Below are 25,530 nucleotides of genomic sequence, written 5' to 3' on the forward strand. Positions count from 1 at the left end.
CTCCACGGGAAGCCTACTTCTCCCTTTCGCACTCCCCCTGCTTGTGTTCCCTCTCTCGCTGTGTCTCTCTCTGTCAAATAAATAAAATCTTAAACAAAAACAAAACAGTAAAAGTAGGGGTGCCTGGGTGGCTCAGTAGGTTGAGAGTCTGAGTCTTGGTTTTGGCTCAGGTCATGCTCTCAGGTTTACTGGATCAAGCCCAGTGTGGGGCTCCCTGCTGGGCGGGGAGTTTGCTTCTCTTCCTCTGCTCCTTCTGCTGCTCACATGCATGCAGGCTATCTCTCTCAAATAAATCTTTAAAAAAAAAAAAAAAAACAGAGGTAGATCTATGTGATGGGTCTCTTTCATTTCTCTTCCCTTTCCCGTAAGGCCTCTGATACACCTCTGCTCTATGCTGAAAACTGCCCTAGAAAAGTGAATGTTAGGGTGCCTGGGTGGCTCAGTCAGTTAAGCATCCAACTCTTGATTTCCGATCAGGTCATGATCTCAAGTGTTGTAAGATCCAGCCCCACATCAGCCTCCCTGCTCAGCAGGGAGTCTGCATCTCTCCCTCTCCTTCTACCTCTCCCACCTTAAAATAAATAAATAAATCTTAAGTGAAAGACATTCCCTTTTTTTTTTTTTTTAAGTATTTGTTGAGGGCGCCTTGGTGGCTCAGTTGGTTAAGCGACTGCCTTCGGCTCAGGTCATGATCCAGGAGTCCCCGGATCAAGTCCCGCATCAGGCTCCCTGCTTGGCAGGGAGTCTGCTTCTCCCTCTGGCCCTCCCCCCTCTCATGTGCTCTCTCTCTCTCTCATAATAAATAGAAATCTTTAAAAAAAAAAGTATTTGTCGAATTGATATTCAGGACAAAGAACATTTAGAAGTTGGGAAATTAGCATTTGTATTAATCTAAGTCAATGTGTATATGTATTTTTAAAGGTTAAATTTAGAGTGTGTGCTTGTAGGGGGAGGGGCAGAAGAAGAGAATCCTTCAAGCAGACTCCCTGCTGAGGTAGGAGCTGATGTGGGGCTCAATCCTGTGACCCATGACCCATGAGATCAGGACCTGAGCTGAAACCAAGAGTCAGAGAGTCTCAACCAGCTGAGCCAACCAGGCACCCCTAAATCAATATTTTGATATAAAAATCATGAGCCTTCATATTAACAACTAAAATATAACTTTGTATTTTGCAAAAAAAAAAGAAAAGATTTTGCAAATCTTCTTGATTTAGAATCCTAGAGCTACAAGATGTCAGAACTGGAAGAGATCTTTCTTAGTGATCTGTTCATAGATGGGGAAATTGGATCCTACAGTGGAAGGTCTTTAAAGCTGTGCTACAGCCAGACCCCACGTGCTCATTGCTTGCTCCAAGCTGCCTAGCTAGTTCATTGCCAGAACCAGGGCGAGCAGATAGTTTTCACCATTCTAGGACTCCTGCTTCATAAACGTTTTGCTGTTTTGCAGTATGTATTCTTGGCTTTAATGTTGACTTTGCTCTGAAGCATTACTTGGTGAGTCTATGCATTGTTTTTTGTTGCTCCAGTTGGTCTTGGAGTTTTCGGAGAGTAAGGGCCTGGACTTGGGCTGATTAGGTATTCCAAGATGCCTTTCCTTATATTGATAAGTTTTAATGTCTGATTAATTACCATCTATCTGTAAATCTAGAGAATAGGTAAACTATGAAAAATAAAAGATGTTCTAAATTAAAAATGGGTATTATTTACCTGGGTGAGTAAGCAGACCCACCATAGCTGAAAATCATTAGGAAAATTAAAGTTGTTTTCCTCTCTGTTAATGCTCTTTATATTAAGGAAATGGCAGACATTTGAACGGGTGTCCATGAGTGGTCACACAGAGCCTGCACACTTCCGAACACTCACTCGGGAGCTAATAAAGTACCATAATTAGGCCCTCAAAGCACTCCCACAACCTTTAGGCTCTTCTAGTCAGGGACCACACAGACTCTTGCATTGGATTTTCTGTCTCCGTTCTTTCAGTTTTAAGACTTTTAAGTGGGTCCCTAAACCTGGCTGGCTATGCACCAGAATCACCTGGGGAACTTAAAAAATTTTTTTGGGGACCCCACTCTAGACCCTCTGAGCCAGAACCTCTGGGACCTGGGAATCTTTGTTTTCAAAAAGGTTCCTTAGGTGATTTTGTTGACACAGTGCATGGACCTAAGTTCTATAACAAGTCGCATAACTGATGCCAGCTCTGAGTCAGTTCTGGATTCTTAGCAGAGAGAATCTGACTCAACTTGTTTTTAATCCTGGTCCCTTTATGTTCTAAGGGAATATTCCTGTATTTTGCTTCTTAGTGATGGATGAATTATAGCAGTTCTCAAGCCACGTTCCCATAGAACCTTGGTGTTCCATGAATTGCTGTTAAAATTGAATGTTGGGTATTTTCCCATAGGTCTCTCTCTCACGTGTAAATGGACAGAGTATTTCCATTTTAAGTAAAAATTTCCTTTTTTGAACAGATATTCTTAATTTTGATGTAATTAAACTCATCAGTTTTTCACATTATGGTTTGTGCTTTTTAAAAGTTTATTATTTTGGGGCGCCTGGGTGGCTCAGTAGTTAAGTGTCTACCTTTGGCTGGGGTCATAATCCCAGCGTCCTGGGGTTGAGCCCTGCATCGGGCTCCCTGCTCCGCGGGAAGCCTGCTTTTCCCTCTTCCACTCCCCCTGCCTGTGTTCCCTCTCTCGCTGTGTCTCTCTGTCAAATACATAAATAAAATCTTTAAAAAAATTATTTTTAGTAATCTTTACATCCCACATGGGCTCAAACTGACAACCGTGAGTTCAAGTGTCACATGCTTTTCCAGCTGAGCTAGCCAGGCGCCCCTGGTTTGTGCTTTTGAAGTCTCATATCCTTAGCTATCCAAATCTATGGTTTTGATTTTGAACAGTGTAAGAGGAGTGTGTGGAAAAAGTCCATGAAGGAGATTAGATGAAAATGGAAGAATTATAGATAGAAGAGAATGAAATTATCTCAATATCAATTCCAAATTCTTTTCTGCATAGATGGTCATGTTGTCCGCAAATAGGAAAAAATTGATTTCTTCCTTTTCAGTTGATAATGCCTTTTATTTTTCTTGCCTTACTGCCCTGGCTTAACTGTTTAGTGTAATGGTGAAGTGGTGAGGGTGGACATCCTTTCTTTATTTCTAATCCTAGAGGGAAGGTATTCAGTCTTTCACCAGTAAGAATATTAACTCTAAGTTTTTCATAGAGATCCTTTATTAGCTTGAGGAAGATCCCCTCTATCCCTAGTTTTCTGAATTTTTATCCTGAATGTGTGTTGAATTTTATGAAATGCTTCTTCTGCATCAATTGATATTATAATTTTGATTTTTCTTCTTTAGCCTATTAAGATGGTATAGACTGTATTGATTTTTTTTCAGTATTAAGCCAGCCTTTCATCCCTGGAATAAATTCCACTTGATCATGGTATATCTTGTTGAATTCTGTTTACTAATATTTTGGTAACGATTTTTGTGGTTAAAAGGATATTGATCTAGTTGTGTGTGTGTGTGTGTGTGTGTGTGTGTGTGTGTGTAGAATTTATATTTTTGGTACTGTCTTTGTCTGGTTTTGGTATTAGAGTAATACTTGGCCTTGTAAAATGAGTTGAAGTGTTTCATCCTCTTCTGTTTTCTGGAAGATATTGTACAGAATTGATATTCTTTTTTTATTGAAATATTTTTATGTACAGTGAGTTAGCATTAGGGTAGGTATCTTGGCTATCTTCAGTAGGTAGGTCTCTTGGATGACCCATTCAAGAAAGTTAATTTAATCCAACTTAATGAAGCCTCTGTCCTTTGAGTTCTGACGGAAACACTGGCAGCACATACCGAGGCTGTATATCCAGATCAGACCATGAGGATTTGAGCAGATGCAAAAAGAACTGGCCAGATTTCCGCAGATGGCTCCAGGAGAACTGCTCTTTCCCTCTTAGATGCAACAAGGCAAAAGGTAGAATTGGTATTAATTCTTTAAATGTTTAGTAGAATTCTCTGGTGAAACCATCTGCATCTATTGAGATGATCATTTGACTAATAGTTCATGTAGTTACCATTTCTGATGCTCTTTATTTCTTGGTAGAGGTCCATATTTCCATCTAGCATCATTTCTTTCTGCCTGAAGGACTTCTAACATTTCTTGTAGTGCAGGTCTGCTGGTGATGAACTCTTTCAGCATTTGTAGTGTCTGAAAAATCTTTATTTTGTCTTCACTTTTGAAATAGCCTCTGGGAGTAGAATTCAAGGTTGTCAGTTTCAGTACTTAAAAGATGCTGTTGTACTGTTCACTCATTTGCGTAGTTTCTGACAAGAAATCTGTCATTCTAATCTTTGTTCCGTGAATCTTAACATGTCTTTTTTGTTCTGCTTTTAAGATATTCTCCTTAATACTGATTTTGAGCAATTTGATTATGGTGTGCCTTAGATTTCTTCCTGTTCCTTTCCTTGAAGTTTGTTGAGATTTCTGGATTTGTGCATTTATTGTTTTCATCAAATTTAGAAAGTTTTTGATCTTGATTTCGTCTTTCTGCCTTCTCCCCCCTTTGGGGATTCCAATTACTGATATATTTAGGCTGTGTGAAGTTGTTCCATAGGTCAGTGATGCTTTGGGTTTGTTTGAATTTTTCCCCTTTGTATGTTTCATCTTGGATAATTTCTAAAACAATGTCTTCAAGTTCACTAATCTTTTCTTCAGTGTTTACTCCGCAGTTAATCCCATTTGGTGGATTTTTCATTGTCGTTTTTATCTCTGGGTCTTTTTTGAATCTCCCATGTCTCTTAATTTTGTGAACACTTGGAATGCAGTTAGAGCAACTGTTTGAATGTCCTGTCTTCTAATTCTAACATCTGTGTAAGTTCTAGGTTGGCTTTTCTTGTTATGGGTTGTATTTTCCTAATTCTTTGCATGCCTGGTAATCTTTTTATTGACAGCCAGACACTGTGTATTTAATTTTGTTGGGTGTGGGGTATTTTTGTATTCTTATGAGTATTCTTGGACTTATGGCAGCGATCTGAGGCAATCGAAGGCTCTTATTTGTTTTCCATCTCTCAGGGTATTGCTGTGCCTTGCTGCCTGATATCTTGAAAACCATTGTTTCATATATTTCAGGAGTATGAAAGAATTTGATCCTCTGGGTTTTGATTTTAAGATTTATTAGGTGGGACTGAAGCAGTACTCGGCCTAGGATTAATTATTCCCCATTACTAAGTAATACCCTATTCTATCCAATGCACTGTGAATAATATAAAAGAACTTAAAAAAAAACAAACAGTTTCAAGTGAGGTGCTGATCTGATGCCTCATCACCCCTGAATACTTCAGTGGGCTTTTCCTACAAATAAGGACATTCTCCTGTAAAACCACAATCTAAACATCAAAATCAGGAAATTAACATTGATGCATTCCTACATTGAATCCTTAGACCTCATTCAAATTTCAGTAGTCCCAGTAACTTTTTTAATTACAGCAAAAAGATCCAGTTCAGAATCATACATTGTGTGCACTTGTCATGTTTCTTTGGTTTCCTTCAGTCTGGAAGAGCTCCTTAGTCTTTCTTGATTTCTGTGACCTGACCCTTTTAAAGATTACAGGCCAGATTATTTTTTAAAAGATCCCTCAATTTGAATTTGATTGTCTGATGTTTCTTAAGATTAGATTCTGGTGAAGCATCTTTGACAGGAATGTCATGGAAATGATGTTTTCCCATTGCATTCTAGCTGTTTGTCTCATTACTTATGTTGATCATTTTAATGAGTTGATTAAGGTAGTTTTTGCTAAACTTCTACACTCTTTTCCCTCTTGCAATTAGTATTTTGTGGGAAGGTACTTTGAAACTGTAAATGGTCCATTTCTCATTCAGTTTTCAATTCCCTTATTTATATCAGTGTGGACTCATGGTTTCTTGTTTTATTTGATGGGTTAATAATCTGTTAATGTCATTATTGAATTTGATGCTTAAATTACTCCAAATCTAGCCAGTGGGAGCCTTTTCAAGCTGGTCTTTTGACAGTTCCCAATCATTCTTTGAGCACTTCTTTGCTTTCTGACACAATAAGATGTTCCAGCTCATTTTGTACTTTCTCTGCCCCAGCCCTGGAATCAGCTGTTTCCCCAAGGAGCTCTGGTTCCTGTTGGAGAAGAGTTGTATTTAGAACCCAACGTCTGGGTACTAGACATACTCATTGCTGTTGGGGTGTTGCTGCTTCTAGGCCTTGTCAGTAGACAGAGCCAGGAAATATGTGTATGTTTAAAAGTCAGGTTACATTTTATTTCCTTATCTATATATTTATTGAAGACCTTGAGTTCACACAAATGCCTCCAATTCAATTCCAACTCTACAGAATTCATTCTAGTTTGTTGTTAACTTCATTTGTGAGAACGAAGGCCTTCCTTACTGGTCTTGGGCCCCTTCACCCCTACCTGATATGGATGTTCTCTTTCACCTTGCTTTCCTAGGATCATCATACCTACTCCAGTGGTTTGATGTGTCCCTGCCCTCCCCACTGCCCTATGGGTACCTTGCTTGGACTCTGGCTCCCCATCATGCTAAGCAAGCCTGCCCCAAAGCCACATGGCCAAACTCTTCAAACCTACCCAGGCTTCCTCACCCCACTCTTGGGTGCCCTTGTGCTTAGACATGCTTCTCACCGTCTTGGGCTCTGACAGCCTTGTACCTTCCTTTGAGGAATGTGGGCACATTCTTCACTCCACTTATATTTCGGGCCTGGCCATCCCTGTGTTTGAACACATTTCTTACTCCACTCAAGTTCTGGCTCCTCATGCCAGGCTGCTCTGCCTAAGTGAATGCCTTCCTTATCCACTTGGATTTGGCATTGTATTGCCAGGCCATCCCTTAGCATGGATATCCTCCTACCCTGCTCATGTTCTGACATCCCTTGTCAGGGTCCTTGAGGGACATTTTCCTCACCCTGCTCAGGCTTGACACCCCACACTGGGCCATTGCCTACATAAACATCTACCTTGCTTTGCCTATGTAGTAACTTTAGGACTAAATTGTTCAGAAAGAACAGGAAAAGTTAGGGAAGGGAAGGCTTTTAAATATTTTTTAAGGATAAAAATATTAATGAAATAGATATGATCTTTGCAAATGTTATTGATATGGTTGAAGAATCTATATTTTACACTGCAGCTCAGTACAGTGGAGAATTTCTTAAAACAGTATGGAGTATTGGGGTCTTCGGGAAGTTCAGTTGGTTTGGTGTCTGACTCTTGATTTTGCTCAGGTCATGATCTCAAGGTCTTGGGATGATTGAGCCCTGTGTCAGGCTCTATGCTCAGCAGGGAGTCTGAGATTCTCTCTCTCTCTCTCTCCCACTGCCCCTCCCCCTGCTCTCACAGGCACACATTCTCTCTCTCTAAAATAGATACATCTTAAAAAAAAACCTATTTATTTATTCATGAGAGACAGAGAGAGAGAGGCAGAGGGAGAAGCAGGCTCCCAAGGAGCAGGGAGCCCGATGCGGGACTCGATCCCAGGACCCTGGGATCATGACCCGAGCCGAAAAAAAAAATGTATGGAGAATTACACATTGCTGAGGGGTGTGCAGGCACTGTTTTTCTTCTTGGAACTCAGCTAAATTTCTTCCATTAGCTTGCTTTGCGCAGGGTGGCACGAGAATATTTCCATAGGCATATATAGAAAGGTGAAACTTTGCAACTCCTCGCACAGCAGGATCTGTGTATCTTTATTAATCTGATCCTGAGAGCATTATTAGAAATGAAAAGTTAAGTGTAAAATCTTGAAACAACTTGTTTGTATAATTACACAACTAAGTTAATCATTTTCTAACAAGTCTCAACAATGACTGCATTCTTCTATGGAGGTGTTAACTTGTTATGGGTTAGAAAGCACTCTTTGATACAGCATTTTCAGCCTGGAAAAACGGCTTTAATTTCAGAGTTCACTGAAACAAATGGAGACTTGTTGGAAATATTAACACTACCCTTTTGCTTGTTTGGCTTAAAGGAATCAATGTTTAGTAGGTGATGTTTGCTAGCATGTTCTCAAGTGTATACAGTTTCTCTTGACTATGTTGTCAACTTTAAGACAGTTCAGCTGGTATGAAGTTTGAAATAGACCTCAGCTCCCTTAGCATGTAAGTTTGTAACTAAAACAGAGGTGAAGTCAGATCATTAGTCTATAGAGAATAGGTTGCTATTTTGCTTGATAGATACTAGCTGCTTTGAAGATTTGATGATGGTGAAATGAGTAAGGGGTCCTAACACTGTGTGTGTTTCAGTTTGTAGTTCTAAATAACACTTAAAGGGATGAGGGCCTAGCATTATAGCATGGTTACCATATGCAGCGAAGATTCATTTTATGAGGAGTTAGTGTTATATTTTTCTCCTAATCTCATAATATGTTGTAATTGAAGAAAAGTAGATCCTAATTGAAAGCTGATGATCCAGCAGAGTGATCAATAGCATGATACTCTAAAACAACAACAAAAAGACCCATTAAGCTTTCCTGCTGCCTGAATCTTGTCAAAGCCTTTGTCTGTTTCATGACTTCAAGCTGAGTGTACTTAATCATTTTGAGAACATGGCCCTGAGCACTGAGCATGGCCCTTCCAGTGAATCACTGAGAATTGTGTTCAGAAGAGTGGTATTGAATAGAAATGCTCTCTTGGCTTACTTTCTGGCTTCATTCTCCCAGAAGCAAGAACTGAACAGACCTCCCTTTTTTCAAACACATTTTAGCTGTTTGTATGTCATTTTTCTGTATTTAAGAGCCAAGGCTGTTGTCAGCAGGTGTGACTTATTGATACCTTTGACTCCAAAGGAAAATATCTTTAAAGGGTAACAGTCGTGTGTAAGCAGTGTGTATTCAGTAAATTACCTCTTGTCAGAGAGAAGCAGTTACTAGGAGTGGGAAATCACATGTCAGGTGATGGAGGAAGACTCATTCATCAAACACTTACTATGCCAGGTGTCAGACCAGAGTTATAAGAAGACTGTCAGTGCCCTCAAGAAGCTGCCAGTCCATAGGGGAAGGTGGATATTTAATCAGAGGTACATGGGTGGTTCCCCACTGGCTGCACATTGGAATAAGTTGGGGGAGCTTTAAACAAATACTGGTGCCTGGAGATTCTGATTTTAATTGTTCTGGGGTGTGGCCTGGGCATTAGGACTTTTAAAAGCCCCTTGGGTAATTGTAATTGCATCAGCGTTGAATGTGGTTAAGAACAGCAAGAGTGGGGGAATCACAGGGTGCCCTGGGAATGTAGAGGAGGGGCACTTAACCCCCTCTGCGCTGTGGGTAGGGGGGGTTGAGAAAGGCTTTCTAGAAAGGAGGAAGTGCCTGAGCTGAGGCTTGATGAATGAATTTGTCAAGTGCAAAAAGACTGGAAAGACTGTTCCTTGCAGAAGAGCATCTGAATGTCAATAATGTCAAACGGTAACGTGTTTAGAGCTTTTGGATGATTCATGTTGATTCTGCTACTCCTTTGCTTTGACTTTGGCTAGTTTATCCTGAGCTTCAGTGTCATCCTCTTTTTTTTAATTTAATTTAATTTAATTTTTTAAATTTATTTTAATTAAAGTTACAGCTTTTTTTTTTTTTAAGATTTTATTTGTCAGAGCACAAGCAGGGGGAGTGGCAGGCAGAGGGAGAAGCAGGCTCCCTGCTGAGCAAGGAGCCTGATGTGGGAGTTGATCCCCCAGGACCCTGGGATCATGACCTGAGCCGAAGGCAGATGTTTAACTGACTGAGCCACCCAGGTGTCCCAGTGTGCTTCTCTTTAAATGGGGGTAAACACAGGTAGGGTAGTTGAAGATTAACAGATAATGCATGTAAAGTGCTTAGCATCATGCCTGGCACACACAAATAGTAGTAGAAGGGGTACGGTAACGGTGCACCTAGTGTGAACCAGAGCATGGCTTGTTGAGCAGGCTACAAGTAGTTCTGTACAGCTGCATGTTAGGGTACAGGACTGCAGGAGGTGAGGGTGGGTGGCAAAAAAAAGTTGCTTGGCAGGTAGGCAGGGTTCCAGATCATTGAGAGAAATGTAAGGCAATTAATAGTGGGATATCATGGCAGAACCGGGACATTTCCATGGTAATATGTTAAGCTATATCATGAAGTGTTCTGGGAAAACTTGGGTCCATATTGGAAAATTGGCTCAATATGGTATTCTCAGCATCATTACGTGTACTGAATTAGCAGTGAGTGTTAATAGGACAGAAATAGGTTTTTCGGTTCCTTTAGCCAAGTAGTTAAAAATATTGAGCATCTTGAGGAGTTATGGAGGAAATAAGCAGTCTCAAGGTAGTCTCAGAGACTCTGGAAATTGTTAGTCTTAGTTGTTTATAGGCTTAATGAAAATATTAAGAGTCTCTTGGCCATTTGCATTTAGAAGAGACACTTTTAAATTTATTTTTTGATTTGCAGAGAAATAGAAAATGCTTCCATCTGCATTGGCTTCACTGGCCCTTAAAATAACTTATGTATATTTGTTGGTATGTTATATAACTTGTCACAACATTAGTCACCACTTCTTCCATAAGGCAACATGTAAGTGATCATGGATAAGCATGACTATAACTTATAATTATAGTCCAATTTGTTCTTAGTGTTTTAGTCAGCTTTTTGCCTTTTTTTTTTTTTTTTTTTAAAGAAACTCATAATCTTTGGCTCCATGTAATAGAACTCTGGCAGCTATTTGAACTGAGTGAAAAACTTAGGTAGTTTTATTATTACTCATTAGAATGAAGCAGTAACTATGGAAAGCAATAGGAGTAAGCTTCCATGCTTCTACAAATGCTATTTTTCTTTGAAATCTGTTCTATTGCAAAAGCACTGTTGATGGATTACTAAGGTATACCTTAAGTTTATTTTGTTTTATGTACTAAGTTTTTGGAAGAAGAATTCCATTTAACTTGATCAGTGGTTTGTTCTTTAAGTGTGATCACTAGTCCAGCAGCCTCAGTATTACCTGCTAGTAAACAAGTGTTTGGCTACTTGTTAGAAATGCTAATTCTTGGGCTCTCCCCCTACTCCTTCCAAACTCTGGAGTAGGGCTGGAAATTTCTTTTCACATGCTAAAGTTTGAGAATCACGGAAGTGTATAATCATTCCTATCATTGAAATCTTTCAGACCCTGGGAAAGGCTGGTCTGTACTTCCTTTATTTCTTCTACTCAGTATTTGATTCTGGCTATGTCCCAGGCACTGTTTAGGTACCTGGGCAACACTAGTGGGTATGAGTGACAAAGTCCTTCTCCTGCAGTTTACATTCATAGGAGGGAGACTGACAATGACCAAGATTGTGATAGATATGCTGTGGAAAATTAGAATTAGATGGTAGAGAGTGTATTGGGGAAGGCCTTTCTGAGGAGGTGAAATAGAAGCTGAGTTTTGAATGACAAAAAGGGCCACCTATATGAAGATCGGTGCAAAGGGCTTTTAGAAATGAGTTTGGTCTGTTTGAGGAGCTGAAGGAAGGACTGTGCCTGGAGTGCAGTGAGCAAGGGGAAAAAGGTATGAAATGGAGAGAGAGAGAGAAGCCAGATTATGTAGACCCTTTAAGGACTTTTTTCTCCCATCTTCGTTTTTTTTTTTTTTTAAATTGTGAAATACATGTGAAATTTACCATCTTAACCATTTTTGTAGTGTACAGTTCAGTGTTATTAAAGACGTGCATACTGTTGTGCAACCATCCCCATTATCCATCTCTAGAACTAAGACTTTGAGTGACGGGGGACACTTTAGGGAGGTTTTAGGCAGAGGACTGAACTAAACTGGCCTTTGCAATAAAAGGATTACTGACCACTAAGTTGAAATCTGATCAAAGGAGGGCAAGAGAGGAAGCAGCAAGATCAGTCAGGAGAGTATTGCAGTCATCGAGGTGAGATATGGTGATCTGGCAAGGATAAAAGATAGTAAGGTTGGGGATGCTGAGAAGCATTCAGATTCTGGTTATATATATATATTTAAAGATTTTATTTATTTGACACAGAGAGAGAGACAGTGAGAGAGGGAACACAAGCAGGGGCAGAGGGAGAGGGAGAAACAGGCTTCCCGTGGAGCAGGGTGCCCGATGTGGGGCTCGATCCCGGGACCCTAGGATCATGACCTGAGCCGAAGGCAGACGCTTAACGACTGAGCCACCCAGGCGCCCCCAGATTCTGGTTATATTTTGATGATCAAATTAACAGAATTTGCTGGTTGTGACATGTGAATGATTGTGGCTGATATATAAAAAAGGGGTCAAAGATGGTATCAGGTCTTTTTTTGTCTGAGTAATTGGTGGAATTCAAGCGATTCAGGTTTGAGGAAGAAAAGCACCATTTGTTAAATTAGAAATGCTTCTTGAATATCCAAGCAGGGATGTTGAGTAGGCAGTTGGATAAGGGAGTCTGGAGTCAGGGAAGAAGTCAGGTTGGAGACATGATTTTGGGGCTTGTCAGCATTTGCATGGTAATTAAAGCTATGAGGCTGAATGAGATCATCTAAGTAATGAGTGGAGAGAGGGAGAGGTCCAGGACTAAATTCAAGGGTAGGAGAGCTTACATGAGAAGGAGCAGCCAGTAAGGTAGGGAGAGAACCACCAGAGAGTGATATCCTGGAAGGCAAGAGAAGAAAGTGTTTCAAGGAGAGAAAAATCTATCGACTGTGTCAAATGTTGCCAAGATGTTAAATAAGACAAGCCCTGAGAATTGGCCATTTTAGCACATTTTAGCAATGTGGTCGTTGGTAATCGTGACAAGTTGTTTCAGTGCTGTAGTGGGTTCAGAAGCCTGGTTGAAGTGTGTTAGAGATACGGAGAAGCAGCAGAGACAGTATAGACAATGTTAGGCCAGTCTTCATTTAGAGACATAGCGGATCTGTACAAAATACCTTAACCTAATGGCACAGGTTAATGTATCAGAGCTTTAATGTTAAAAAATTTGTTATGTTAACATCTCCGTATGTATGTGTTTGTTATTTCAATTTTCCAAATGAAATTTTGAGATGAAGTTCAGCCAGTTGCAAAATCGGCTTAAGAAAGGTATGTTTATTTAAAAAGTTTTTTTTAAAAGATTTTGTCAGAGAGAGAGAGAGCTCCCGCGAGAGAGCACGCGTTGCATGCATGCACAAGCCAGGGGCATGGTAGGCAGAGGGAGAGAAGCAGGCTCCCTGCTAAGCAAGGAGCCTGATGTGGGACTCGATCCCAGGATCCTGGGATCATGACCTGAGCCGAAGGCAGATGCTTAACCAACTGAGCCACCCAGGTGTGAAAAATTTTTTTCTTTTAAAGATTGGCTTATTTTAGAGCGAGCAAGTGCAAGTTGTGGGGGGGAGGGGCAGAGGGAGGGAGAGAGAGTCCTAAGCAGACTCTGTGCTCAGCTCAGAGCCCAACCTGGGGCTCGATCCCATGAAATCACGACCTGAGCTGAAGAGTTGGACACTCAACCGACTGCACCACCCAGGCACCCCAGGAAGGCTGTGTTTAGATTTTAGAAGGAGTCTTCCTGATGCCCGTTAAATAGCCTTAGAACATTCCTTTCTTTAATCAAACACTCTACTTTGAGATCATTTGAATGAAAGTGATGTTTCCATAAGACATTTTCAACAATGTTGGTGGCCAAAGGATACTAGCTTGGTAGACCTTTCTGTATCCTCCTGCAGGGAAAACACACAAAAATTTTAAGGCTCTCTTCAAACTTCAGTTTACTTTGTTTTATTTAGCCTATTAAGTAAAATACTCTGCTTTACTGTCTGATTTTTAAAATTACATTTTACAAGGTATATTTAAATACCTTGAACTTTAGAGCAGCCAACTCTTTTCACTGTAGGTACTTATTTAAAGCAAAAGCTTAAGTTTCTCATCAGTGAAGGAATGATAATCTTTCACAAGAGAAATAGATTCCTGATTGACAAAACACACATTTTTTCTACTAAGGAAGTGGAGGGAATATTAAAATGTTTTATTGAATCTAAGATGCCATTATTTGTAAAATGCACCATTATATGTATTACTAAGAAAGAAAAAAAAATGCCATTTAGCACTAAGATGCGATAGATTGTAAGAGATGTGGGAATGTCGGGGACAAAAGTTCATCTTAGAATCAATGAAGCACAGAATTTGAGCTCCAGGAAGGTGAATTCAGGTTCTGGCTGTGTTTCTAACTAGTTATGGGACCACCACCAAGTCACATAGAATATCTTTGCCTCAGGTTCCTCACCTGTATGGTGAGAATAATAATAACTGATCCACCTGTCCTCATAGGATTATAATGAGGTTGAAATGAGATGAATGAGAGTTTTTTTTTTTTTTTTAAGATTTTATTTGAGAGAGAAAGAATGAGAGACAGCATGAGAGGGAGGAGGATCAGAGGGAGAAGCAGACTCCCCGCTGAGCAGGGAGCCCGATGTGGGACTCGATCCCGGGACTCCAGGATCATGACCTGAGCTGAAGGCAGTCGCTTAACCAACTGAGCCACCCAGGCGCCCCAAATGAGAGTTATTTTGAGAAGTGGAATCTACTGGGCAAATTCAGGGTATTTATTTGATTGAAATTAACTGTTAGATCTGATCAGGTGACTCAAAGTTTCTGAGCCTTGTTGTCAGGTTTAAAATAGAATTCAATTATAGACATTTGGAAAGTATAACATTTTCTTCTAAACCATTTTCAGTCAATCTGGAAATACTTTTTTATTGTAGTTTCAGAATCAAAGAGAAAACTCAAAGCTAATATAACCCAATACTCTCATCATTCAGAATTAACAACTGTTAATATTCTGTAACTGCTGTGATCTTTTTCAGCCTTATTTTGATATATTTATGACATAAAGAGGTAAAAGGATATAATAATGAACATTCATATGCTTGCCATTGCCAGTGCAGGTGAAGCCCCCTATGTGGAAACGGTATCTTATGTTTAGATTAGCATCCTGTCTTCGTAATAGCCTAGTGATTTAGGATACTGTTTCTCTTGTTTCAGTCTTTAAAACTTGTAAATAAGCAGGTTAACTGCATCATATGTGTTTTATCCTGGAATATGTGGGAGAAGCTACTTTGTGCTAGTGTTTCCTTGGTTTGAGTTTCCTCAAAATTCTACCTGTGGCTTTGGAGATACAGCTGTATAAATTCAAAATATGACGCCTGTGAAATCATAATCACAGCTAGCCTATTATTTGTCAGGCATTGTACCTAGACAGTTTTTGTGTGTTTTCTTTAAGTTTCACAATAATTCTGCTGGTTAGGTGTTTTCTTTTTTTTTTTTTTTCCTTGAAGATTTTTATTTGAGAGAGGAGAGTGGCCGGGGGGGGGGGGGGGGGGCAGTGTATGAGCAGAGGGAGAAGGAGAAGCAGACTCCCACTGAGCAGGGAGCCCAGCAAGGAGCTTGATCCCAGGACCCTGAGATCATGACCTGAGCTGAAGACAGGTGCTTAACTGACTGAGCCACCCAGGCACTCCAGGTGTTTTCATTTTATAGATTAGGAAGGCATGGCTCAGAGAAGTTGAGTAACTTGGCCGAAGTTCCACAGCTATTAAGTTGTGGAGCTAATGATTTTAAGTAAGGTCTGCCTTATACCACAGCCCACATGTTCTATACCATGCTGCCTCAATCCTTGTCAGTAATCACAATGTGTTTCTTTTGTAGGCAGAACCCAGACACCACGTTTGAAGTCTATGTTGAAGTGGCCTATCCTAGGACAGGTGGCACTCTTTCAGGTATTTGCATGTTTGATTATGATATGTGTTTATTGTATGAGATAGCTGTGCAGGACATCGCTTCTCAGCCTTTTGGCTAAGATCAGGTGGAGATAGCTGTGCATGTGGGATATGTGAATATTCTAAACTGTGATTTATCTTTAAATATATTTGTCTTTCCCTTTTATTCCACATCATCCTAAGGAATGGAGAATAAGCACAGTGAACAATTTAAGAGTCACTGCCATGACAGGCTTGAAGTATGGCTTTATTCGTTGTAATCATTGAGTTTTGGTTTGTATCTTTCACAGATGCCTGGAAGTCAGCTGCTTAGTATGAAATATTGTCACCTTGCTAATGAGGAAGGCTTAGAATTAGGTTACAAAATAATATAAAGGGAAATCTCTGCCACTAAACTGGAAGGAGATGTTTGAAATGGATTTAATGTAGTAAATTTTATGTCTGCTGGTAAAAGTTGGAAATGAGTTGAAGAAAACACCTCTCCTGGCTTTAGATTTTGGACTAATTTGGATGTGTATTCCTGGACAAGGGGGTCTCAGATAAGGTTAGAGTATCTTGCAAAGACTGAGTATATTCTCAACTAAAATCCTTCTTGGTTAATGAGAAAAAAAAACCCCTATAACCTAGTGTTCTTTTTCTTGGTAACTAAGAGAGTGATGCATTTGCCAGAGGGATGTCAGGGAGCAACTCTTGGTCCACACACACAAACAGTTGTGTGTATTACTTGGTGTTCAGGGAGAGTGAATTTACTTGGATTAGAAACTTGGAGTAATCAGGATTCCAGTGGTATATGCTCTTAATTGGCTATGCAGTATTTTCTATTTCATTATGTTAGACTGTAATACTCATAAAATAGCTACCTTTTATTGAGTATCTGTTCCTTTGTCCTATGTGTCTGACATTTTATCCTTACAATACAACCCTTTAAAGATAGTTGGGTGGCAGCTCCATTATACCTACGAGAAAATAGAATCTCCGGTCAAATAATTTACCAGGATCATCACTGTGTAAAATAACCATGATTTTTGGTTTCAAGTCTTCTTTACTCTGCTAAGTTGCCTTCTTGAGGGCCATGACCATGTTGGGCACATCTCTCCATGTCATCTGCAGGGCTTTGCATAATGTCACTAATATTTGTTAAAATGAATGAATTTCTCTTAATAGCAAAAGTGATATAACTGTGTGTTCCACTTTCTGGATTATCTAATGAAGGTTACAAATTTGTGGTCATTCTAGAAGTAGAATGTTAGCATCCATGTTAAGTTATCCCTCTTATTCTGCAAACCATTGCTTTGGGAAGCATCTGTTATTAGGTACATACCTGGAGCAGCACCTCTGTGGGCCTACTTTACAGAGTAACCATTTGATGATGGCTATGATTTGACAGATAAATTTAGGGACAGAATTTTTCTTATTTTACAGTTGCTGTTTCCTCTTTCAGTGTTCTAGGATTTTTTTCCTCCCAATGTTAAAATGAATTTTTTTGGGAAAAATAACAAAATTAGAGAAGTACAAATAAGATGGAAGAATGAACAAAATGCAAAGTCTTTATCTTACCCCAGTCATCTAATTCCTCTGTGCCATAGACAACTTCTTCCGTGTTTAACCCTTTAGTATATTTTAAAAACTTTTAATTTTGAAAATATTTTATTTATTTTTTTTAAAGATTTTATTTATTTGAGAGAGAGAGAATGAGAGAGAGAGAAAGCACATGAGAGGGGAGGGTCAGAGGGAGAGGCAGACTCCCTGCCGAGCAGGGAGCCCGATGCGGGACTCGATCCCGGGACTCCAGGATCATGACCTGAGCTGAAGGCAGTCGCTTAACCAACTGAGCCACCCAGGCGCCCTTTATTTTATTTTTTTAAAGATTTTATTTATTTATTTGACAGAGCTAGAGCACAAGTAGGCAGAACATCAGGCAGAGAGAGAGAGGGAGAAGCAGGCTCCTCGCCGAGCAGAAAAGCCGATGCCAGGCTCGATCCCAGGACCCCGGGATCATGACCTGAGCAGAAGGCAGATGCTTAACTGACTGAGCCACCCAGGTGCCCCTTGAAAATATTTTTAAAAGATGGAAGTTATAAGAATGGTCAAGTACATATGCCCTTTCCTCAGCTTCGTCAGTTGTTACCCAATTTTGCCATATCTGCTTTATCACTGTATATGTATGTACATATTATTTTTGCTGAACCGTTTGAGAATAAATTGCAGATATAGTGACCCTTTATCCCTACATACTTCAGAATATATCTCCTAAGAATTTTCTTACATAACTCTAGTACAATTATTGAAATACAAGAATTTAATGTTGATAGAATGTCAGTTGTCCATGTTTAAATTTAATCAGTTGTGCCGATAGTATCCTTTATAGCATTTTCCTTTCTGATCCAGAATCCAATTATTCAGGATCATGCAGTCCATTCAGCTTCACATGTATTTAATTTCTTTCAGTAAGTAATAGTTTTGCAGCCTTTCCTTACCTTTTATCACAGACACGTTTTGAAGAATTTAGGTCTGTTTTGCAAAAGGTCTCTAGATTTGGATCTGATCATATCCTCATGATTAGATTCAGGTTATGAAAGTTTGGCAGGGGTCTCTGTGTGTTACTGTGTATCATATCAGCAGGCACATGATGTCTGTCCCTTATTTGTGGAAAAAAAGTACATGGAAGTTACATGTACAGTTTAGCAAATAATGATCATGTGCCCATGTTACTGCTTTCCAGGCTAAGAAATATAATGTTTCCTGGGTCTAAGGAAATACTGTTACTGCAGGAGGGCTCCCTGCCCTGGCCCTGTGCTTTAGTGGGCCCTACTTTGGCACTCTTCCATGGGGTAGAGTCTGTGGGCCCTGTGGGACATGCCTGCTTAGAGCCTGAACCTTTCCATGGTAGACCATACTTTAAGTACCTAGGATCTCAGAATTTCTTGCCCAAATGGCCCTGAGCGTGTTTCCAGAGCCTGTGTGAGTCCCTTTCCTGGGGTCCATACTTCTGAGGGTGGGCTGGGCTGCTGGTGTATACAAGGGATGGCCTGAAAGTGGCTGTGTGTGGAGAGTAGGGTATGGGATGGAACTTGGGACTTGTGAGTGGAGGTGACTGCATGCTTGTGTGTGTGAGGTCCTTGGCTGTGTGGGATGGAGAAGAGGGTGATGGGTGGTGGACCAGTGGCCAATTCTCCCTGGATCAGCATGTTTCTGCATGGAATTCTGGGGAATCCCAAAATTCTCTGTATGAATCTGGCTTTCCAGGCAGTTATAAAGGTATATTTGTCATGATAGGAGGATAGAACATATTTTATTTAATATTTTGTAAGCTTGTTTTCTTATCTGTTAAATATTAACACATATGGTATGAGGGCCTCTATTTGTACTCTTGCTGAGGCCCTGTAAGTGTTGGAGGTGGATTTGGTTGGCACCCCAGAGGTTCCTCCTTTCCTTTCTCCAGAGGTAACTACTATCCTGACTTTTATGATAATCATTTGTTTTTCTTTATAGTTTTATGACCTAGGTATATCTCCTTGAAAAAAATAATTTATTGCTTGCTTCTGAATTTTATAGAAACAGAATTATTATTTGTGTAGTTTTGCTGCTTTTTTTGCTCAAAGTTATGTTTGTAAGGGTTCTTCATGTTGTGTGTAACTATAGTCATTCATTTTCATTGCTGTGTAATACACTGTAGGATTATATCACAATTTATCCGTTCTGTTGAAAACACTTGAAGTTGTGTGCAGTTTTGGGCTATTACAAGCAATGCTGCCGTAATCATTCCTTACACGTGAATCCTGGCGCGCTTAAATGTACATTTCCTTAGGATAGATACCATACTTGATTACTGGATCATTGCTAACTTGTTTTTCAAAATTATGCTAGTCCACACTCCCTCCAGCAGTGTTTGATAGTCCTTATTACTCTACAACTTCATCAGTCCTTGGTACAGTTAGAGGTGTTGATTTTTGGCAACCTGATGGTTATATAGCAGTATCTCCTTGTTGTTTTTATTTGCATTTTTCTGATGACTAATGAGACCAAGCACCTTCTGCTTATTGGCCTCTTGAATAGCTTGTTTTTTAAAGTGCCTGTTCAAGTCTCTTGCTAATTTTTCTTACTGAGTTTTCTGCCTTTTCCTTATTGATTTTTAAGATTATATAATGGATACTAATTATCTCATTGTATGTATTACAAATATCTTCTTCCATTCTATGGTTTGTCTTTCACTCTCTTTGTTTTAACTTTGATCTTAACTTCTTGATTTTAATATAGTACAATTGACCAGTATTTTCCTACTCCACAGTTATGAAGATATTTTCCTCTAAGAAATTTATGGTTTTGCCTTTCACGTTTAGGTCTTTAATCTATTAAGGATTTTAGTTTTCTCTCAGATGATGAGCTAATTTAAAAATTGGGAAACTAATTAGGGGCGCCTGACTGGCTCACTTGGTAGAGCATGCAACTCTTGATCTCAGGGTTGTAAGTTCAAACCCTACATTGGGTGTGGAGCCTACTTGAAAACAAAACCAAAACCAAAAAAAAATTGGGAAACTAAACCCGCATTACTGGGGTCTGCTACTCCTTTACTTAAAACATTTTAATAAAATGATCAGGTACTTCTAGGGGCACCTGGCTGGGTCAGTTGGTAGAGTGTGTGACTCTTTATCTTGGGGTTGTAAGTTCGAGCCCCATGTGGGTGTGAAGGTTACTTAAAAAATAAGGTCTTAAAAAAATAATCAGGTACTTCTAAATCATACAAAAAAAAAAATCACCTCACATTAAAAAAAAAAAAAAAAGATCTGAGAAAGGCCAGTAAGAAATATTACTAGACTTTCGGGGCGCCTGGGGTGGCTCAGTTGGTTAAGCGTCTACCTTCAGCTCGGGTCATGATCTCAGGGTCCTGGGGTCGAGCCCCCCGCATCTGGCTCCCTGCTCAGCGGGGAGCCTGCTTCTCCCTCTCCCTCTGCTCCTACCCCTGCTTTTGGTCTCTTGTTCTCCCTCAAATAAGTAAATAGAATCTTAAAAAAAAGAAATACTACTAGACTTTAGAAACGGTTCTTTTCCCCTCAATTACTTTTAATGTCTCCCTTACTGAAGACATGTATTGTAAGCACTCCGTGTACTGCACTCTGAAGAGCTTTCCATGACCTCCATGGAAGGGACATGTGATATGTCAGCTCCACTTAGTGCATCAAGACCCTGGACACTGAATGGGACACCTTGGAAACATCGTGCCAGTAAGATTTGGGTACACAAACTGAACTGCTGTTGCCTCTTGCTTTCTTTGGGAGTTTGTGAGATTTCCTAGTTGCTATTACCAGGGAACAAGCTGTCATTTGGTATTTGATTTTAGGTACCTTTTGTCTATTTCTACAACCTTCTTGTTTTTAATAAAATTTATTATATTTGCCTTTTTTTGATATCGAATGCATTATTTTTGTCTTTTTAAGTGATTGCAAGGAATCTGCCTTAAGATTAGTCTTTGTTCCTTGGATCTGCATCTCTGATCTCTGCCAAAGTATCTGAGCAAACTTAGGTATAAACCTTATGCTATACAGTACTAGTGTCTGGGCATAATCTTCTCTTTGAAGTTTGTTTGCATCCCCCAGAGGGATTAATTCCCTGCTGTGAGAAGGTGGGTTAGAAGGCACTGAAACTACTTTACGGGTCTTTAATTGGAGGATTTAGTATACATTTTGTTCTATAAACTTCTGTGGGAGTTTCATTCTTACAATTTTTCTTATACTGTGGTATATTATATTCTCATTGTAAATTAAAAAAAACCAAAAAATTTTCTCAAGTTAATACATATTGACAGATTATCCTGGTTTGTGTTTTTTTCTATTTAAATTTTTAGTAGCTTGTTTTTGGATTAGTTTTTGAGTGTGTATACAATTTAAACATTTTTGAAAAATTAATCACTCGGTGATAAACACTATTAATGTTTGGTATATTTCCTTGTTTTCTTTTGCATGTGTGTGGAAATAAAGCATATATAAAAATATATATATGTGTGTGTATATATATATATAAATATACTTATTAACTTTTTCCCTAAACTTCTGCTATATGTGTGTTTTTCTTGCTGGTCCTCCCCAAATCATTAAGCTTTTCCTAAAATTATTAATATAGCTTTGTGAAAATAATTTCATTTGCTGTGAATTACTACATCATATTTATGAGTAATATTTACTTATAATTGGATCTTTAGATTGTTTCCAGAGTTCTCTTGTTGTAAATAATGCTGGCAAACATCTCTGTGTATAGTGTTTGTTACTTAGGTATGTGATTTTAAAAAGAAGTTGGAACATTTCGAGTAGCTATTTGACCTACTTTGTTCTTAACTTTTATGCTTTTTTGGCCACATTCCATTTATGTATTTGTTCAAGAACCCACCTTTACCTGGGGATCCCAGAAAACGAATAGAGTCGTCTCAAGTTGTGAAAGTTCCCAGAGCTGAGTTTAGCGTGTCTGACTGAAGGTCTCGGAAGAGGGTGCTCTTGCAAGAGGGATGAGCCTGCCGGTCCCATGATCAGACGGTACTGGCCATGCCGAAACTCTGGACTGCATTTCCAACACAAGTGTCTCGTTACTGCTGGCATTTCAGAGCCTGCCGAGCGCACCCTGGCTGGGAGCCGCACAGCCCTGGGAGAATGGCCGCAGCATCAGGTTCTCGAGGCTGTTCTGCCCACCCACTTCCTCTGGTGTCAGCTCCTTGCCCAGTGTTTTACTGTGGTAGCCCAGTGGCCACTTGGTAGCAAGAAGTGGATAGTCAAGTGAAGAAACTGTTGTGAGAACTCTGGAAGGAATGCTTATGATGTGATGCTTTGGTTAGCTGAGGTTTTCAGCTATATCAGTAACTTAAACATGCAAACACCCTGGCTTTCAAATCTCTCATAGCTGTTCTCGTTTCTGGATCAGCAGGATCATGAAGAAAACCGAGTCTCAGCCAATGGAAAGGATTGAGAGCCAGCTTTGTTATATTGTGAGTTTGAGCTTTCACTTTGCAGGTCTCTAATTCTACGAATGTTGCTTGGATTTGTGACCACAGTGGATGCTCAGCATGGCTAGATATTTTTTTTAATTAGATATTTTTAAAAAATTGATGTAAAAAATAAAAGCAGGGGGCCTGGGTGGTTGCCTTTGGCTCAGCTCATGATCTCAGTCCCTGCTCAGTGGGGAGTCTGCTTCTCTGCCCACCCCCTCTCCCCCCGCTTGTGCTCCCTTATACTCTCTCTCAAAATCTTAAAAAAAATAAAAAAAAATTTTATGCTGTTTCTTTAGAAGTGAGATGGAGGAGAAAAAAGCCCTTTGAGAGTTGTTTTACTTCAAATTAAAATATTAGAGGTATTAACTAAATTTATTATCTTCAATAATAAGATAATGAATCACAGCAAACTTTTGAAGAATGGTGATAAAGTGGCTAACTTTTACTGAGTCCTTATGTCTCAGTCCCTTTTCTGAATATTGTTACACTTATTCTTATATTGTTAATATATGACCCGTTTAAGATGGGTAGTATTTTTTCGGAAACTGAGGTTCAAAGGTCAGTTTGTTTGCCCAGATGGGACAACCATCAAGTTGTAGATTCAGGATTTTAACTTTATTCTTGTGGCATCATCCCAAAAAGTACTGGTTAATATTATCTGCACATGCAGTAGTTAGAAAAATCAGATACTGTGAGAGAATAAAAATCAGGCTTATATAGAAAATCAGGGGAGAGGCAGTTTTCATTCATGAACTGTACAAGGATTTCTTAGTTTTTTTTCTTTTAAATGAGTCAGCATGATTACTTCAGCTTTTCTTTATTTTTCTTCTTTTGAATCCTTTGATTTTTTTATTTTCCCAGAGGAAGTGAATCCACGTTATGGAGTATGAACTATGATTTGCAGTAGGGTAGGGACAAATTACCACTCAGAAGACATGGATTACTTAAAAATTTTTATAATTTTTCCTGACTCTAAGTACTTGACATGCCCATTTGAAAATAACTTATTTGGAATAGAGGTGTGGAACCTCATTTCACTGTATTTTTTTTTTTTTTTAAGATTTTATTTGAGAGAGAGCGAGCACGAGCGGGGTTGGGGGAAGGGCAGAGGGAGAGGGACAAGCAGACTCTCCCCACTGAATGTAGAGCCTGACACCCACGTGGCTCGATCCCAGGACCCAGAGATTATGACCTGAGCCGAAGTCACATGCTTAATGACTGAGCCACCCAGGCTCCCCTCACTGTACTTTTTAAGCTGATTTTGGAAAGGGATGCCTTTGAGAATTGTAATGTGCCTTATGTTGTAGGATTGTTAAAGTATTTCTTTCAACTATATTTGAGCCTAGGGAAAGCTCATTGTAATAAAGCTTTTGCCCACCACCTAATGAAGAAGTATCAGCTCAGTTTTATAGGTAAGAAAAATAGGGTTCCATGAGGGCAGAAATGACCTCTTTCTTGTACCTGAAATTCCAACAGCTAGAACAGTAACTGGCATATTGTAGGCTCTCAGTAACTATTGAGTGATTAAAGCTTAGAGATAGGAAGCAACTTGTCCAAAGGACAGAGTTGGGATTTGAAGTCTACTCTGACTGTATTCTTTAAACCGGTTTATGAAAACTGTAACACAAATTGTATGTGTATGCACAGCTTAAAGAATAAACAAAAATGCACGTACCCACCACTCAGCTTAGGAAATAGAACATTTTGTACTTTGAAGTCCCTCTGTATTCCTACTGAGATCACATTTTGAATTTTACCTTAATTGTGTATCCTTGCTTGAAGCTTGTGCTTTTTATTACACTATGCTGATGCTCTAAATCGGTTATGTAGGATGACTTTGAATTGCTGTCCTTAAAAAGTAACAAAGTGAGCCATATATTTTCTTAATGTTTAGTTATTTGAAGATTTCTTCCTAAAGTGTGCAATTTAGGGGCCATCTGGGTATAAATTACAATATAGGAGAGTCTCATGATTTTTGGTAATTCATGGCAGTGTGGTGGTTCTTGCTGTATTTTGTGGTTCACAGTGTAAGGCCCTGGGCCCTCTTAGGTGGACCAGCAATTCATTGATCTACTAAACCATAAAATCCATGTGAGCAGTTAAGTTCGTTGATCTGTGTTTTAGTTACCTCAAAATGACAATTTGAGTCTCATTTTGTCAACTGTAAAGTGGAGGCCTTAATAGTATCTATTTCATTTAGTTGAAAGATTAAATGGGAATGCAGAGTGCACAGGACATGGAAAGTTCTTAATAAGTGGGAGCTGTTATTTGTCATTTGTTTTAAAAGATACTATTTTAGAGAAGGTTTAGGTTCACAGCAAACTAGAGAGGAATATAGAGAGATTTCCCATATACCCCTACCCCAGGCATGCACAGCCTCACCCAATGTCAGCATGCCCCCCAGAGTGGCACATTTTTTACCATCAGTGGCCCTATGCTGACACACCATAACCACCCAAAGTCCATTGTTTATGTCAGGGGGTTGTGTATTCTTCAGTTTTAGACAAATGTATGATAACATATATCCATTTATATTGGTTATCATACAGAATACTTTCAGTGCCCTAAAGATCCTCTGTCTTCTGCCTGATTATCCCTTCAAGTACTCCCAACCCCTGGCAGCCAGTGATCTTTTTATTGTCTCCATGATTTTGCCTTTTCCAGAATGTCATATAGCTGGTATCATACCGTATGTAGCCCTCTAAAGTGGGCTTCTTTCCCTCAGTACTATGCGTTTATGGTTGGTTTTGCGTGTGCGCGTGTGTGCATGGTTATTCCTTGTCTTTTCATGGCTTCATGGCTCATTTCTTTTTAGTGCTTAATCATACTGTGTTATCTGGATGCGCTACAGTTTATCCATTCACCTACTGAA

At 39.5% G+C, this 25,530-nt stretch overlaps 1 protein-coding gene across 8 annotated transcripts in view; it reads left to right on the forward strand.

The window, feature by feature from the left end:
• The window catches only part of DENND1A (DENN domain containing 1A), a 497,276-nt gene that overhangs the window by 24,264 nt on the left and 447,482 nt on the right, over nucleotides 1–25,530 (forward strand). For 7 of the 8 annotated variants that reach the window (XM_025888027.2, XM_025888028.2, XM_073905764.1 and 4 more), the window contains exon 2: nucleotides 15,615–15,685. In XM_025888027.2, the coding sequence (XP_025743812.1) occupies nucleotides 15,615–15,685 (71 nt within the window). Of the gene's footprint in view, nucleotides 1–15,582; nucleotides 15,686–25,530 lie in introns of those variants that run through there. The other variant, XM_073905763.1, reaches the window with a different exon arrangement.

Source organism: Callorhinus ursinus, unplaced genomic scaffold (assembly GCF_003265705.2).
Source record: "Callorhinus ursinus isolate GAN/ISIS: 27379988/994484 unplaced genomic scaffold, GSC_fseal_2.0 scaffold24, whole genome shotgun sequence".
Lineage (NCBI taxonomy): Eukaryota > Metazoa > Chordata > Mammalia > Carnivora > Otariidae > Callorhinus > Callorhinus ursinus.